We start from the raw sequence: 17,101 nt of genomic DNA, 5'->3' as shown, positions 1-17,101 counted from the left end.
AGTGAAGGTATCGAAGTGAAGGTATCGGTATTGGTACCGGTACCGAAGTGAAGGTATCGAAGTGAAGGTATTGAAGTGAAGGTACCGAAGTGAAGGTATTGAAGTGAAGGTGTAGGAGCCATTTTAGCCTTTATTTTGTTGTTCTTTATGTGGCGGGTTTATTGTGGTAACCTCCGTTGACACCGGAAGTGGCGTCACGCACTTCCGGGTCGCGGGGGTGATTTAAACCAGGGCAATCAGGGCAGGTGTTGCTGGTCCAAGGCACACAGTTTTTGACCGTGTTTGATGTGTCGTTTTGTGTCCTGACTGCCACTACGAAAGAGGTATTTGTTGTAATAAATGTTGTTTTTACTAGTGTAACCTCGTTTTGGGCACTCATTGCTTTACCGCACACGCACGCGTCCGAACACCGAAGACCAGCCACCGTGCCCGTCTTATTGGTACAAGAAGGGCACTACAGAAGGTATCGGTGTTGGTACCGGTATCGAAGTGAAGGTATCGGTACCGGTATTGAAAGCTTCTGATTGATACGCAGCCCTAACGACTGTGTACTAATGTTCATCAGGGATTTGACCTTTTATGGCAACAGGTGGTTGTGTTGTGGCCGTGTTGTGGCCGTGTTGTGGGCGGGGCTTGTGGCCGTGTTGTGGGCGGGGCTTGTGGCCAGGCCCCTGGTGAAAACAAACTGGCGGGATTGTGTTTACCGCCAGTCAAAGCCGGCAGTTTGTTTCCACGTCCGTCCCTCTGGCCACGCAGAAGCTCTAGAACAAACTGAGGACTTCTGCTCTGTTTTCTGCTCTGGTTCTGGTCTAGTAGCCGTCTGGGTCTGGTCTGGGTCTGGTTCTGGGTCTGGTTCTGGTCTAGTAGCCGTCTGGGTCTGGGTCTGGTCTGGTTCTGGTCTAGTCTACAGTAGTAGTCTGGTCTTGGTCTTGGTTCTGGTCTACAGTAGCAGTCTGGGTCTGGGTCTGGGTCTGGTTCTGGTTCTGGTCCTGGTCTACAGTAGTAGTCTGGGTCTGGGTCTGGTTCTGGTTCTGGTCCTGGTCTACAGTAGTAGTCTGGGTCTGGTTCTGGTTCTGGTCCTGGTCTACAGTAGCAGTCTGGTCTGAGCTGCCTCAGTCTGTCCTGGTTTAGCAGCAGCTGTTGTTTCTGGGTGAAATTAAAAAGCTTTAATCCTCCAGAGCTGCAGCTCATTAACACTGAGAGGCTACAATAACAACAAGCTGAGAGGAGGAGGAGGAGGGGGGGGAGGAGGAAGAGGAGGAAGAGGAGGAGAAGAGAGGAGAGGAGGAGGAGGAGGAGGAGGAGAGAGGAGGAAGAGGAGGGAGAGGAAGAGGAGGAAACAGGAAGTAGCGCCTCCTCCTCCCCCTCCTCTTACTTCCTGTTTCCTCTGATCAGGTCATTGATCCAGAAGAAGAAACACACGTCTTGTTTGAACAACAACTTGTTGGCAAACAAAACCTGCAGCGTCGCCACCACGGCAGGTTGTCATGACGACGGAGTAGACGGGTTGTCATGACGACAGAGAAGACATCCCATCATCACCATGTAATATAAATACCTGAGAGAGTTGCTGTGTCCTAACCCCGCCCCCCTCCTCTCTATCTAGTGACCAGTTGTTGTAGTGGTGTCTGAATGTTTAGTGATTATTAATGTTCACTATCTAGTGACTGAATCTATCCCATAATTCACCACCACATGTAGTGAACATCCCATGGTCACTAACCGGAGCAAGATATCCCATCATGCATTGCGGTCACGGATCGCCGTTACCACAGCGACCCAGAGCGACCGGTGTAGCTACCAAATAAATGAAGTAGTGACCGGTGTAGCTACCAAATAAATGCAGTAGTGACCGGCGTAGCTACCAAATAAATGAAGTAGTGACCGGCGTAGCTACCAAATAAATGAAGTAGTGACCGGTGTAGCTACCAAATAAATGAAGTAGTGACCGGTGTAGCTACCAAATAAATGCAGTAGTGACCGGTGTAGCTACCAAATAAATGCAGTAGTGACCGGTGTAGCTACCAAATAAATGCAGTAGTGACCGGTGTAGCTACCAAATAAATGAAGTAGTGACCGGTGTAGCTACCAAATAAATGCAGTAGTGACCGGTGTAGCTACCAAATAAATGAAGTAGTGACCGGTGTAGCTACCAAATAAATGCAGTAGTGACCGGCGTAGCTACCAAATAAATGAAGTAGTGACCGGTGTAGCTACCAAATAAATGAAGTAGTGACCGGTGTAGCTACCAAATAAATGCAGTAGTGACCGGTGTAGCTACCAAATAAATGCAGTAGCGACCGGTGTAGCTACCAAATAAATGAAGTAGCGACCGGTGTAGCTACCAAATAAATGAAGTAGTGACCGGTGTAGCTACCAAATAAATGCAGTAGTGACCGGTGTAGCTACCAAATAAATGAAGTAGTGACCGGTGTAGCTACCAAATGAAGTAGCGACCGGTGTAGCTACCAAATAAATGCAGTAGTGACCGGTGTAGCTACCAAATAAATGCAGTAGTGACCGGTGTAGCTACCAAATAAATGCAGTAGTGCAGCAGCCTCAATAAATGTGTCCAGCTGTCAGAGTTGTCCGGTTGCAGCTTCCACAGACTCCCACAACAAACGTCAGAGCAAATTTCCTAACAAGCGTTATAAACTGACCACAGACTCTGGATAGCGACGCTAATTTCTGTTAGCCCGTCTATGGTGTTTTACATTAACGTTAGCATTAAGCTAGCGGACTTTATGCTTAGTTGTGACACTGGGCTGTGTGTGTTTTGAACGTTGTTTCAAACTATGTGGGTTTGATTGAACATCTTTGATGCTTATATATATATATATATATATTACCGCTTAATATATTGCTTTACTCCTCTACACCGGCCGTTACCATGGTTGTATCCATGGTACCTGCACCGTCCGTTACGATCGCGGTCGGAACGTTTTAATTACACGACGTAATAGGTCATTAACTGTGCGGCGGAGTCGTGTCCGAAAGTGTTTTTTTATTTGACCAGTGAGTCACTATATAGCGAGGAGGGAGGAGGGAGGAGGGAATGAAGGAGGGGTTTAGGACACAACCTGTGTGTGTGTGTGTGTGTGTGTGTGTGTTACCTTGGTCGCACGCTGGTCCCGCTCCTCATCCAGATCCTGCTCCAGACGTTTACACTGCAACAACCAATCACAGTCACCGATCAGTCAACCAATCACAGTCATCGATCAGTCAACCAATCACAGTCATCAATCAACCAATCACAGTCATCGATCAGTCAACCAATCACAGTCATCGATCAGTCAACCAATCACAGTCATCGATCAGTCAACCGATCACAGTCATCAATCAGTCAACCGATCACAGTCATCAATCAACCAATCACAGTCATCGATCAGTCAACCAATCACAGTCATCGATCAGTCAACCAATCACAGTCATCGATCAGTCAACCAATCACAGTCATCGATCAGTCAACCAATCACAGTCATCGATCAGTCAACCAATCACAGTCATTGATCAATCAACCGATCACAGTCATCAATCAACCAATCACAGTCATCGATCAGTCAACCAATCACAGTCATTGATCAATCAACCAATCACAGTCATCGATCAATCAACCAATCACAGTCATCGATCAGTCAACCAATCACAGTCACCGATCAGTCAACCAATCACAGTCATCGATCAATCAACCAATCACAGTCACCGATCAGTCAACCAATCACAGTCATCGATCAGACAACCAATCACAGTCATCGATCAATCAACCAATCACAGTCATCGATCAGTCAACCAATCACAGTCATCGATCAATCAACCAATCACAGTCATCGATCAGTCAACCAATCACAGTCACCGATCAGTCAACCAATCACAGTCATCGATCAGACAACCAATCACAGTCATCGATCAGACAACCAATCACAGTCATCGATCAATCAACCAATCACAGTCATCGATCGATCGATCAATCAATCACAGTCATCGATCAATCAACCAATCACAGTCATCGATCGATCGATCAATCAATCACAGTCATCGATCAGACAACCAATCACAGTCATCGATCAGACAACCAATCACAGTCATCGATCAATCAACCAATCACAGTCATCGATCAGACAACCAATCACAGTCAGCGATCAATCAACCAAGTGACCAAAAGAGACACTGTTCTTTTCTAAAATGTTCTGTTCTTCTTCTTTTTATTTAGTATCATAACACTACCTTTCAGTTTTGTAAATCTTGACCATAGCAGTCCCCCCCCCCCCCTTTCTGGGGGGGGGACTTCAATGAAGTTACTATAAGCACAGAGAAAACAAAGTGCTGGAGCATGATGTGTTCACATGATGCCCCCTTCAATTTCTGACTGCCCCCCCCCTCATATATAATAATAATAATAATGGATTACATTTATTTAGAGCTTTTTCTATTGTTACCCAACACCCAAAGCTCGTACAGTAACCATTATTCATTCATACACATTCACACCAGTGGTGGTAAGCTACATTTTGTAGCCACAGCTGCCCTCCGACCACCATGATCATTCATACGCATGCACACCAGGCAAGGTGGGTAAGGTGTCTGGCCCAAGGACACTACGACAGAGACTGGGAGAGAGCGGGAATCGAACCGCCAACCCTCTGGTTATTGGACGACCCGCTCTACTGCCTGAGCCACTGCCTGCCTAGAACCGGCCCTGATTTTTATTGATCGTCTGTCAGAACTGATATTGATCGGGTTAGAGTTAGTGAGAGCAGGTGAACTGTGATTACCTGTAATTACAGGTAATTAATCAATAACAACCAATAAGGAGCAGCTGTAGTAGAGAGAGAGAGGGAGGGGGGGGATCACTCAGCTTTCTAATATTTCCCAGAAGTCTGTGCTGCAGCAGGAGATAATCCCTGGGAGATGAGGAGAGGGAAGGAGGGATTGTGAACGGAGGGGGGGTGGAGTGCTCCCTCTCTTCCTCTTCTCCTCCGAGGATTACCGCCGCATCTGAAACATATTTCAGCGCGGCGCGGCGGCGGATCGAGGGCGGGATTAAGGTGTTACCATGGAGGGTGGTGTTAACGCCGAGGGGGCGGGGTTAAAGATGGAGGAGCAGCTAGAGAGGGGGGGGGGGGGGTGAGAGAGATGTTTCTGGACCCCTCCCTCCTTAAAGGGATAGTTCAACATCTAGTCAAACTGGCCCATTGCCATAATCCCTATAGTCATAGCAGTAGGTCCGTTACCTTTAATTGTCGGTGCAAGCTGTTTTTAGAACGGTGGAGCAGAGCCGTGAGCTGCTCAGAGCTACGCTACCAATGGAGGCTCATTATGGGATTTCTTGGTTTCCCTCATTGATGAAACTCATCAAATACACAATCCATCAACTCCACAACGCTCTGGTGGACAAGTTGTGAGCTGCACATTCACCACGCTATGAGATAATAACACAACGTTACCAACGTTGCCACAAACTGTCCCTGAAGGCAACGTGCATCAGAGGTTTTGCATGAATTTCCCTCTAAAACAACTCTGTGTGGTAACGTTGTGTTATTATCTCATAGCGTGGTGAATGTGCTAACCCTAACCCTTTGTCGACGACACAGCGCTCTATGCTACAGGCCGGCTTCTCCGCCCTCGGCCGGGCCATAAACCCCAGTAAAACCAAGGTCATGCGGTTCGGTTGAAAGCTCGCCCCTCCAAGATGGTACCATTCTGACCAAAGACTCGATCTGGTTTCCTCCTATAAAGACCTGGGAGTCTGGACTGACACTGAGCTCCCGTCCTTTCTGCAGTGGAAAGTGAAGCCAGACTCAGCTTTCTCTAAGGCAACCGCTCCTCCAATGAGCAGTGGAGCAGCTCAACTTCCTCTATCACTCCACCATTCACTTTGCAACTAACGCCCCCATAGGACCCATCACTGTACCGCTACAGCCTGGCAAACATGATGCTGCTAGTACCACTTTACTTCTACAAGTGCCACTTCACTACTATAAGGACCACTTCACTACAAATACCACTTCACAGAGATGGGACCAAGTCACAAATGTCCAAGTCTCAAGTAAGTCCCAAGTCATTCTTCTTTGGACAAGTCAAGTCAAGTCAAGTCACCTTATTACTGCAATTTCACCCGCAGAATCTGATCTAAATAAAGTGAAGACAATATATTAGAATAGAATAAAATAAAATAGAATAGAATAGAAAATCTATTCTATTTTATCATGACAACACCACTCTCAGCCTGCACTCATACTCAATAGTTGTAGAGCTTTTTTTTTAGAGGCTATTCATTTGATATTTTATATTCAAAAGTCAAAGAATGTGGAGCATTGAAACATCCCTGATGCTCTGAGTGACAGGCTAACAGCCAATCAGCTGACGGCTGTAGTTGCTGTGGTTGCAGCAGCATCTGCAGCAGTGACAACGTGAGGCTGAAGGAGAGGAGATTTAAAAAAAGGCTGCGTTAGCTCGTCGCTATGGTAACGCCCCCCCCCCCACCGAGTCTTTAAGGTCCAAGTCCGAGTGAAGTCGCAAGTCTTTTATTTTTTGTCAAGTCACAAGTCACAAGTCATCAAAACAGTGACTCAAGTCCCCATCTCTGCTACTTCACTACTACAAGTAGGGGAGACCGGGGTTGGTTGGCACACTTTTCACTCTTTGCCATAGCACTCTGGCATCATTTATGTGAGAATACTCAAACCAGCTTTAAATGAAAGGTTAAGGTGTCAGCTTTAACTAAACACATTTCCATGTCCACAGTTATATTCTAAAATCAATTTATTTATGAATAAAATCATACTGCGCACTTGTGCCAACCAGCCCCGACACGGGGTTGGTTGGCACACTTCATGGGGTTGGTTGGCACAATGTAAAAATGAATGGATGAAGCAACCAATATAATAATAAATTGGAAATTTAATTCCAATATATTCAAATTTAAGGAGATAGCATAGTGCATGCATATATTTGCATGTATAACACTAAAACAGGGCATTTAAGGCCACGAACAAGATAACACGTACACAGAACATCAAACAGTAAATGATTTGAGCTTCTTTTTTTTTTTTTTAAAGAGAAAATATTCAATGAACATATAATTTATTCTTAAATATAGCATATCACCTCTTTGTATTTTTATGTCTTTCCATCTCACTGTGTTTTAGATTTGCTGTGTGGGGTGGAAGCAGATTATTTACATTAAGGCCTATATAGACTCACTGGAATTACAGTATTGGCATATACAGGCTTTGTGGCCCATTTCACTGCATAAATCATGTGCCCATTTCTTGCACTCAATGCACTGAATTGTATGAAATTATGTTTAATCACATTTAATATATGTATACTGCATTTTGGGGTTGGTTTGTGTGTGCCAACCAACCCCGACATGAGTGTGCCAACCAACCCCGACCAAAACAAACCCACTTTTGTGAATATATGATGTTGCCCAGTTAACATCACTCATCAAAGACTTTCAAGTTTCATATCAAATTGAAGCCGACTCCTATCTCTACAAACTGGAAGTAACACATTTCCAATATCTTTATCCAAAGCAATTTTATAACACTTTAAGTGCGGGGGGCAATTTTTTACTTTTGGTACTAAAAAACAGATTTTTTGCCCTCAGCAAAAAAGTGAGTAATTTTCAGATGTTTTAACAAACTAGATAAGTGCAGCTCAAAAAGATGATCATTTTGATGTCACATTTGTGAGTCTGTGACCAACAGGAGGCCAGAAAACAGGGGTGTGCCAACCAACCCCTGTAGCCAACCAACCCCGGTCTCCCCTACTATTTCACTAGTACAAGTACTACTTCACTACAAGTACCACTTCACTACTACAAGTACTACTTGTCTTGCATCACTGGTCTTGATGCACCACGACATCATTCCTTCTCTGCTGCCCAGACAACTGTTGCCATGGTTCCGTGCTGCTGCTGCTGCTGCTGCGGCTGCGGGCCTGTTGCCGTGGCGACTGTCAGTCACAGCAGGACCAGATGAAGGACTGATCTCCATCAGCGGCATCGGGAGGGGGCGGGGCCTCTCTCCTCTCCTCTGTCATCCCTCCATCAGTCAGACTTCTCATCTCTTTTCATTTCGCCCCCCCCACCCCCCCCCCCCCCCCTCCCAATCCTCCCACAGAGAGCCGTATATGAGGCCAGATGAATTGTGGGTAATAAATCCAGCACTCTGTGGGTTTTTGTAATAAAGTCTGTGAAGTGAACTTCGATAATAATCGGCCTCCGGAGGGAAACGGACACGTCTGGATTTTACCTCCACTCCTTCATCTTCTTCACGTATTGATCCTTTATTGACTCTTTCATCAGGATCAGGATCTTCTTCACGTATTGATCCTTTATTGACTCTTTCATCAGGATCGGGATCTTCTTCACGTATTGATCCTTTATTGACTCCGAACTCCGATTCAACACCAAAGAGTCTGATCAGCGTCGAACAGGAAACTCAGACTGAACAAGTTGAAGAGTTGAAGAAGAGCAGGAAGTTTGTCTACATCTGATCTTAGAGCTGCCAAAGTTAACGTGTTCATTTTGGTGATTCATTTTAAACATTTAACGCGTTTTTGCGGGGCGTCACCGGGGCGTCACCGAGGCAACAGCCCGGTCTGCGGAGCCGGTCGGCCGGTTAACCTGCGTCATCACCCCGGGGTGAGACAGAGAGCCGATTGGTTTACCGCCGGCTGGTTTAATTCTCTTTAGGAGATAAATGTTGGTCTCATTGATTAGTTGTTGAATGTTGTTTAGTTGTTGATGAGTTTGTTTGAATGAAGTGAAGCTTCATGTGTGAACTGGACAGAAGAGCAGCGCTGCCTCGGGGCTCTGTGGTTACAGATATCACCACCTATACATCAATAAATACAAGTTTTACAATGAACGGAGGATAGAAGCAAGATGCCTGTTTTGGTGCCAAATTTGTTCTTCAAACTTCAAACTGGACTTAAATTCAACCGTTGAGGATTCAGACTCGCATGTTGGAGGTTTGAGACTTGGACTTGAGTTCAGGTGATGATGACTGGACTCAGACTCGACTTGGTGTCTACGGTGACTGGGATTTGGACTTAAACACTGACTGGGACTCAAGAGTTGGTGACTTGACTACAAACCTGCATCTAAACAAACTCTGGCCCAACTTTAATATCTGGAGACAGTCGTCCAGGTCTGGGTTAGGGACCCGGGTCTGGACCTGGACCTGGGTCTAGTCTTGGACCTGGTCTTGGACGGGTCAGTGGACTCACCTTGGCGACCGAGCCGTCTCTCTCTCCCATGACGACCGTCATCTCTTGAGCAGTGATGTCATTCCTTCGTTGTCGTGCCAACTGCAGACGCTGAACCAGGACCGATCCGAACTGCTGAACCTCCTGGACCGAGTCGGCATCACGGATGCACCGAAGGAGCTCCTCAACCTCCTGATCAATAACAGACAGGAAGCTGATCAGAGGATCAATAACAAACAGGAAGCCGATCACAGGATCAATAACAAACAGGAAGCTGATCAGAGGATCAATAACAAACAGGAAGCTGATCAGAGGATCAATAACAAACAGGAAGCCGATCACAGGATCAATAACAAACAGGAAGCTGATCAGAGGATCAATAACAAACAGGAAGCTGATCAGAGGATCAATAACAGACAGGAAGCTGATCAGAGGATCAATAACAAACAGGAAGCTGATCAGAGGATCAATAACAAACAGGAAGCTGATCAGAGGATCAATAACAGACAGGAAGCTGATCAGAGGATCAATAACAAACAGGAAGCCGATCACAGGATCAATAACAAACAGGAAGCTGATCAGAGGATCAATAACAAACAGGAAGCTGATCAGAGGATCAATAACAAACAGGAAGCCGATCACAGGATCAATAACAAACAGGAAGCTGATCAGAGGATCAATAACAAACAGGAAGCCGATCAGAGGATCAATAACAAACAGGAAGCTGATCAGAGGATCAATAACAAACAGGAAGCCGATCAGAGGATCAATAACAAACAGGAAGCCGATCAGAGGATCAATAACAAACAGGAAGCTGATCAGAGGATCAATAACAAACAGGAAGCTGATCAGAGGATCAATAACAAATAGTCTACTTGCCAACAATGAGAACCCGGAAATGTTGAGTACCCCAAAGTTTTATGTTAGAAATAGATAGTATGGGTCCCCAGTATTCAGAAACTGCCGGATGCTAACTTATATATATTGGACAATTAGCATAACAGACATCATTAGCATAAATTAGCATAATTGCATATATGGGCAATATTTCAACAAAATTGACTTGGCTGATCTGGGCAATATTGGAGTGGTTTTAGGGGTTATTGATGATGCTGAATCTATTTCTGACATTTTCAAAATTTAAAATGGCTGTCTAAACCGGAAGTGACCAGATTTTGAAATCCATCAAAATCGGCCCACTGGCAGTTAAAATCTGGTCACTTCCGGTTTAGACAGCCATTTTGAATTTTGAAAATGTCAGAAATGGATTCAGCATCATCAATAACCCCTAAAACCACTCCAATATTGCCCAGATCAGCCAAGTCAATTTTGTTGAACTATTGCTCATATGTGACCCGCTCTGGCAAAATGAGTCGGAAGTCGCAACGTTCTATTTTTAGATAATCAGCTGATAACGTGGAAAATCAATAAAAATTCAAAAAAAATGTTTTTTGCTAATTTCAAAGAAATTACATTCAAAAACAATCTCCCAAAGTTTCATAGTCCAGATAATTGAGGAAAGGCACGTGAATGACGATTAAAGTTGACTTAGGACAACTTTTAACCCTCTAGAGCAGTGGTTCTCAACCTTTTTTGGCTCGTGACCCCATTTTGAGATCACAAATTTCTGGCGACCCCATGTGATCGTGGCCATCAATCAAAATGCTCACTTTATATTTGAGAAAGTTAAAGTATAGAAAACAGTTGTTTAAGATTGTGTGTGGTTTAATCATCATTAAAAAAAAAAAAAAAAAAGTTAAAACAATATTTGTTTATCAGTCTTTTTTTTTTTATCAATTAGCTACTGGACATTTCAGGGGACCCCATTTGAATTCCAGGTGACCCCACATGGGGTCCCGACCCCAAGGTTGAGAAACACTGCTCTAGAGAGGAGCACAACATGAGGCTAAATAACTTCTGAACCTGATAGGGACGAGCTGTAAACTGCATCTGAATCCTGAGATTCTCCGCTTTCCGAGGGTCCTTGAACGGTGCATTTATGACAACAAGGGTAGCCATGTGTAATCACGTAGTACGGGACCAGATGCTAAGCTGAGCGGTAGTAGCGATGCTAAACCAAGCGTAGCATCGATGCTAAACCGAACGTAGTAGCATGCTAACGCTTGCAGATGTTTTAGAAAACATGAAATATCTTCTGAAGCGTTTATGATAGAGACGAGCTGTAAACAGCATCTGAATAGCTACACTCTGCTTTCCGAGGATCATTGAATGGTGCCTCTACAAGGTACGTGTAATCACCTGGTACGGAACAGACGCCAGATTCACGGAAGGCTTTAAACCAGAAATTGTTTGAACGCAATTTTCTCAGGTTTTCAATGGAAAGCAGTGAGTGGAAGACCATCATTAAAATCGCCATATCTTAAAAACTATCCAATGTATGACTTTGACTAGGGTATCATTTTAAAGCTTAAACTCAATTTTGAAATTTGGGTCACTGCGACTCATTTTGCTGGATCAGGTCACATATAGGCAATTATGCTAATTTATGCTAATTATGTCAATTATGCTAATTGCCCAATATATATAAGTTAGCATCCGGCAGTTTCTGAATACTGGGGACCCATACTATCTATTTCTAACATAAAACTTTGGGGTACTCAACATTTCCGGGTTCTCATTGTTGGCAAGTAGACTAAAACAGGAAGCTGATCAGAGGATCAATAACAAACAGGAAGCCGATCAGAGGATCAATAACAAACAGGAAGCCGATCAGAGGATCAATAACAAACAGGAAGCTGATCAGAGGATCAATAACAAATGCAGTCTTACCATGTCAGAGTCCAACGGGTCCACAGTCTCCACCCTGTCAGAGAGACAGAGACACAGTGAGAAACCAAAGTCTCTGAACGGAGCAAGTAGCCATGTTTCCATCTAAAGTGATTCGAGTTACTGGGAAATGCATTAAAAGAAATTTGAAATATGTGTTTCCATTCCCCAGCGAATCAGGGGATTTTAATTCGAATCACGGCGTTTCCATCATCATTTTCCGATGCGATTCATCTCGATGCGCATCTAAATAGCTGATGGAAACGCACCTAGTGATGTTGAGCCCTAATAGCGTTGTCACAATACCAGGATTTCAGTCAATACCAGTAAACTTATTCGACCCCCCCCCCCCACGTTCTTCTAAATTCATCAGGCTACTAAAAATCACACACATCAAACGTTCTTGTATTTGAGCTCCACTGAGCTTCAACAACTTCTCAGGCAGAAACATGAAGAACAGAGTTAGAAGGTGAATATGGCTCAACACAAACAGGAAGTCATGATGTCGACTTTCCTATGAACCAGTCTGCCATCCAGTCCTCCATTAAGCTGGTCTGTCCTCTATGAACCAGTCTGCCATCCAGTCCTCCATTAAGCTGGTCTGTCCTCTATGAACCAGTCTGCCATCCAGTCCTCCATTAAGCTGGTCTGTCCTCTATGAACCAGTCTGCCATCCAGTCCTCCATTAAGCTGGTCTGTCCTCTCTTCCTATGAACCAGTCTGCCATCCAGTCCTCCATTAAGCTGGTCTGTCCTCTATGAACCAGTCTGCCATCCAGTCCTCCATTAAGCTGGTCTGTCCTCTATGAACCAGTCTGCCATCCAGTCCTCCATTAAGCTGGTCTGTCCTCTCTTCCTATGAACCAGTCTGCCATCCAGTCCTCCCATTAAGCTGGTCTGTCCTCTATGAACCAGTCTGCCATCCAGTCCTCCATTAAGCTGGTCTGCTCTCCCTGCCTCTCTTGCCTACCAGAAGCTTCCTCCTTCAGCTGATGTTTCCATGTTTCTCACACTCTCTGTTAAACTTAGAAACAGTTTTCTTGTGTGTAACAACATCTCTGTCCTGTCTGATCCCTCCTCTGTTGCTCACCCTGAGCTTTCTCCTGGTTTTCCCTGTTAAAAGGGTTTTCCATGGAGTTTTTCTGTAGCTATGTGAAGCCCTTTGAGACAAACTGGTGGTAAAAACGGGCTATACAGATAAAATTGCCTTGCCTTTATCCTTCATCTAGTTTAACCAGAGAACTAACTAACCTCAACAACAGGACTGTTGTTGTTTCCTGTTTCCACACCAGCTGCTGCAGAAACGACTCATTGTTTCATTTTTCATCTCGTACATTTCACATTTATACACGTTTGTTTTTCCTCTGGTCCAAACCATCATTGATGTATTATGGTCTGTGTTTCCATGACAACGGGCCGAGAGCTGGCCTGTAGCCGAACCGAGACCACACGCTGCTCAGGTGCCGTATCAGGACTCGACACGGCACCGTCGTATTTTTTGCGTTTTTCATGGTAGAGAGGACGCTACCTAGCAACATGACTGAGAGGACGCTACCTAGCAACATGACTGAGAGGACGCTACCTAGCAACATGACTGAGAGGACGCTACCTAGCAACATGACTGAGAGGACGCTACCTAGCAACATGACTGTGAGGACGCTACCTAGCAACATGACCGAGAGGACGCTACCTAGCAACATGACTGTGAGGACGCTACCTAGCAACATGACTGAGAGGACGCTACCTAGCAACATGACTGTGAGGACGCTACCTAGCAACATGACTGAGAGGACGCTACCTAGCAACATGACTGAGAGGACGCTACCTAGCAACATGACTGAGAGGACGCTACCTAGCAACATGACTGAGAGGACGCTACCTAGCAACACGACTGTGAGGACGCTACCTAGCAACACGACTGTGAGGACGCTACCTAGCAACACGACTGTGAGGACGCTACCTAGCAACACGACTGTGAGGACGCTACCTAGCAACACGACTGTGAGGACGCTACCTAGCAACACGACTGTGAGGACGCTACCTAGCAACACGACTGTGAGGACGCTACCTAGCAACACGACTGAGAGGACGCTACCTAGCAACAGCACTGTGAGGACGCTACCTAGCAACATCACTGTGAGGACGCTACCTAGCAACATCACTGTGAGGACGCTACCTAGCAACATGACTGAGAGGACGCTACCTAGCAACATGACTGAGAGGACGCTACCTAGCAACATGACTGTGAGGACGCTACCTAGCAACATGACTGTGAGGACGCTACCTAGCAACATGACTGAGAGGACGCTACCTAGCAACATGACTGTGAGGACGCTACCTAGCAACATGACTGAGAGGACGCTACCTAGCAACATGACTGAGAGGACGCTACCTAGCAACAGGACTGTGAGGACGCTACCTAGCAACATGACTGAGAGGACGCTACCTAGCAACATGACTGAGAGGACACTACCTAGCAACATGACTGTGAGGACGCTACCTAGCAACATCAATGTGAGGACGCTACCTAGCAACATGACTGTGAGGACGCTACCTAGCAACATGACTGTGAGGACGCTACCTAGCAACATCAATGTGAGGACGCTACCTAGCAACATGACTGTGAGGACGCTACCTAGCAACACGACTGTGAGGACGCTACCTAGCAACATCAATGTGAGGACGCTACCTAGCAACATGACTGTGAGGACGCTACCTAGCAACACGACTGTGAGGACGCTACCTAGCAACATGACTGAGAGGACGCTACCTAGCAACATGACTGTGAGGACGCTACCTAGCAACATGACTGAGAGGACGCTACCTAGCAACATGACTGAGAGGACGCTACCTAGCAACATGACTGAGAGGACGCTACCTAGCAACACGACTGTGAGGACGCTACCTAGCAACACGACTGTGAGGACGCTACCTAGCAACACGACTGTGAGGACGCTACCTAGCAACACGACTGTGAGGACGCTACCTAGCAACACGACTGTGAGGACGCTACCTAGCAACACGACTGTGAGGACGCTACCTAGCAACACGACTGTGAGGACGCTACCTAGCAACACGACTGAGAGGACGCTACCTAGCAACAGCACTGTGAGGACGCTACCTAGCAACATCACTGTGAGGACGCTACCTAGCAACATCACTGTGAGGACGCTACCTAGCAACATGACTGAGAGGACGCTACCTAGCAACATGACTGAGAGGACGCTACCTAGCAACATGACTGTGAGGACGCTACCTAGCAACATGACTGTGAGGACGCTACCTAGCAACATGACTGAGAGGACGCTACCTAGCAACATGACTGTGAGGACGCTACCTAGCAACATGACTGAGAGGACGCTACCTAGCAACATGACTGAGAGGACGCTACCTAGCAACAGGACTGTGAGGACGCTACCTAGCAACATGACTGAGAGGACGCTACCTAGCAACATGACTGAGAGGACACTACCTAGCAACATGACTGTGAGGACGCTACCTAGCAACATCAATGTGAGGACGCTACCTAGCAACATGACTGTGAGGACGCTACCTAGCAACATGACTGTGAGGACGCTACCTAGCAACATCAATGTGAGGACGCTACCTAGCAACATGACTGTGAGGACGCTACCTAGCAACACGACTGTGAGGACGCTACCTAGCAACATCAATGTGAGGACGCTACCTAGCAACATGACTGTGAGGACGCTACCTAGCAACACGACTGTGAGGACGCTACCTAGCAACATGACTGAGAGGACGCTACCTAGCAACATGACTGTGAGGACGCTACCTAGCAACATGACTGTGAGGACGCTACCTAGCAACATGACTGTGAGGACGCTACCTAGCAACATGACTGTGAGGACGCTACCTAGCAACATCAATGTGAGGACGCTACCTAGCAACATGACTGTGAGGACGCTACCTAGCAACATGACTGTGAGGACGCTACCTAGCAACATCAATGTGAGGACGCTACCTAGCAACATGACTGTGAGGACGCTACCTAGCAACACGACTGTGAGGACGCTACCTAGCAACATCAATGTGAGGACGCTACCTAGCAACATGACTGTGAGGACGCTACCTAGCAACACGACTGTGAGGACGCTACCTAGCAACATGACTGAGAGGACGCTACCTAGCAACATGACTGTGAGGACGCTACCTAGCAACATGACTGTGAGGACGCTACCTAGCAACATGACTGTGAGGACGCTACCTAGCAACATCACTGTGAGGACGCTACCTAGCAACATGACTGTGAGGACGCTACCTAGCAACATGACTGTGAGGACGCTACCTAGCAACATCACTGTGAGGACGCTACCTAGCAACATGACTGTGAGGACGCTACCTAGCAACATGACTGTGAGGACGCTACCTAGCAACATGACTGTGAGGACGCTACCTAGCAACATGACTGTGAGGACGCTACCTAGCAACACGACTGTGAGGACGCTACCTAGCAACATCAATGTGAGGACGCTACCTAGCAACATGACTGTGAGGACGCTACCTAGCAACACGACTGTGAGGACGCTACCTAGCAACATGACTGAGAGGACGCTACCTAGCAACATGACTGTGAGGACGCTACCTAGCAACAGGACTGTGAGGACGCCACCTAGCAACATGACTGTGAGGACGCTACCTAGCAACATGACTGTGAGGACGCTACCTAGCAACATCAATGTGAGGACGCTACCTAGCAACATGACTGTGAGGACGCTACCTAGCAACATGACTGTGAGGACGCTACCTAGCAACATGACTGAGAGGACGCTACCTAGCAACATGACTGTGAGGACGCTACCTAGCAACATGACTGTGAGGACGCTACCTAGCAACATGACTGTGAGGACGCTACCTAGCAACATGACTGTGAGGACGCTACCTAGCAACATGATTGAGAGGACGCTACCTAGCAACAGGACTGTGAGGACGCCACCTAGCAACATGACTGAGAGGACGCTACCTAGCAACATGATTGAGAGGACGCTACCTAGCAACAGGACTGTGAGGACGCCACCTAGCAACATGACTGTGAGGACGCTACCTAGCAACATGACTGTGAGGACGCCACCTAGCAA

At 46.4% G+C, this 17,101-nt stretch overlaps 1 protein-coding gene across 1 annotated transcript in view; it reads right to left on the bottom strand.

The window, feature by feature from the left end:
• The window catches only part of mipol1 (mirror-image polydactyly 1), an 86,402-nt gene that overhangs the window by 27,347 nt on the left and 41,954 nt on the right, over positions 1-17,101 (bottom strand). Inside the window, exons 9-11 of the mRNA XM_085767964.1 lie at positions 12,007-12,040; positions 9,238-9,408; positions 3,114-3,167 (exon numbers count right to left, since the gene is read on the bottom strand). Coding sequence (XP_085624090.1) covers positions 3,114-3,167; positions 9,238-9,408; positions 12,007-12,040 — 259 coding nt within the window. The remainder of the gene's footprint in view (positions 1-3,113; positions 3,168-9,237; positions 9,409-12,006; positions 12,041-17,101) is intronic.

Source organism: Trachurus japonicus, chromosome 22 (genome assembly GCF_045865225.1).
Source record: "Trachurus japonicus isolate A0001 chromosome 22, Traja_1.0".
NCBI lineage: Eukaryota > Metazoa > Chordata > Actinopteri > Carangiformes > Carangidae > Trachurus > Trachurus japonicus.
This window is presented reverse-complemented; position numbering and strand designations above follow the sequence as displayed.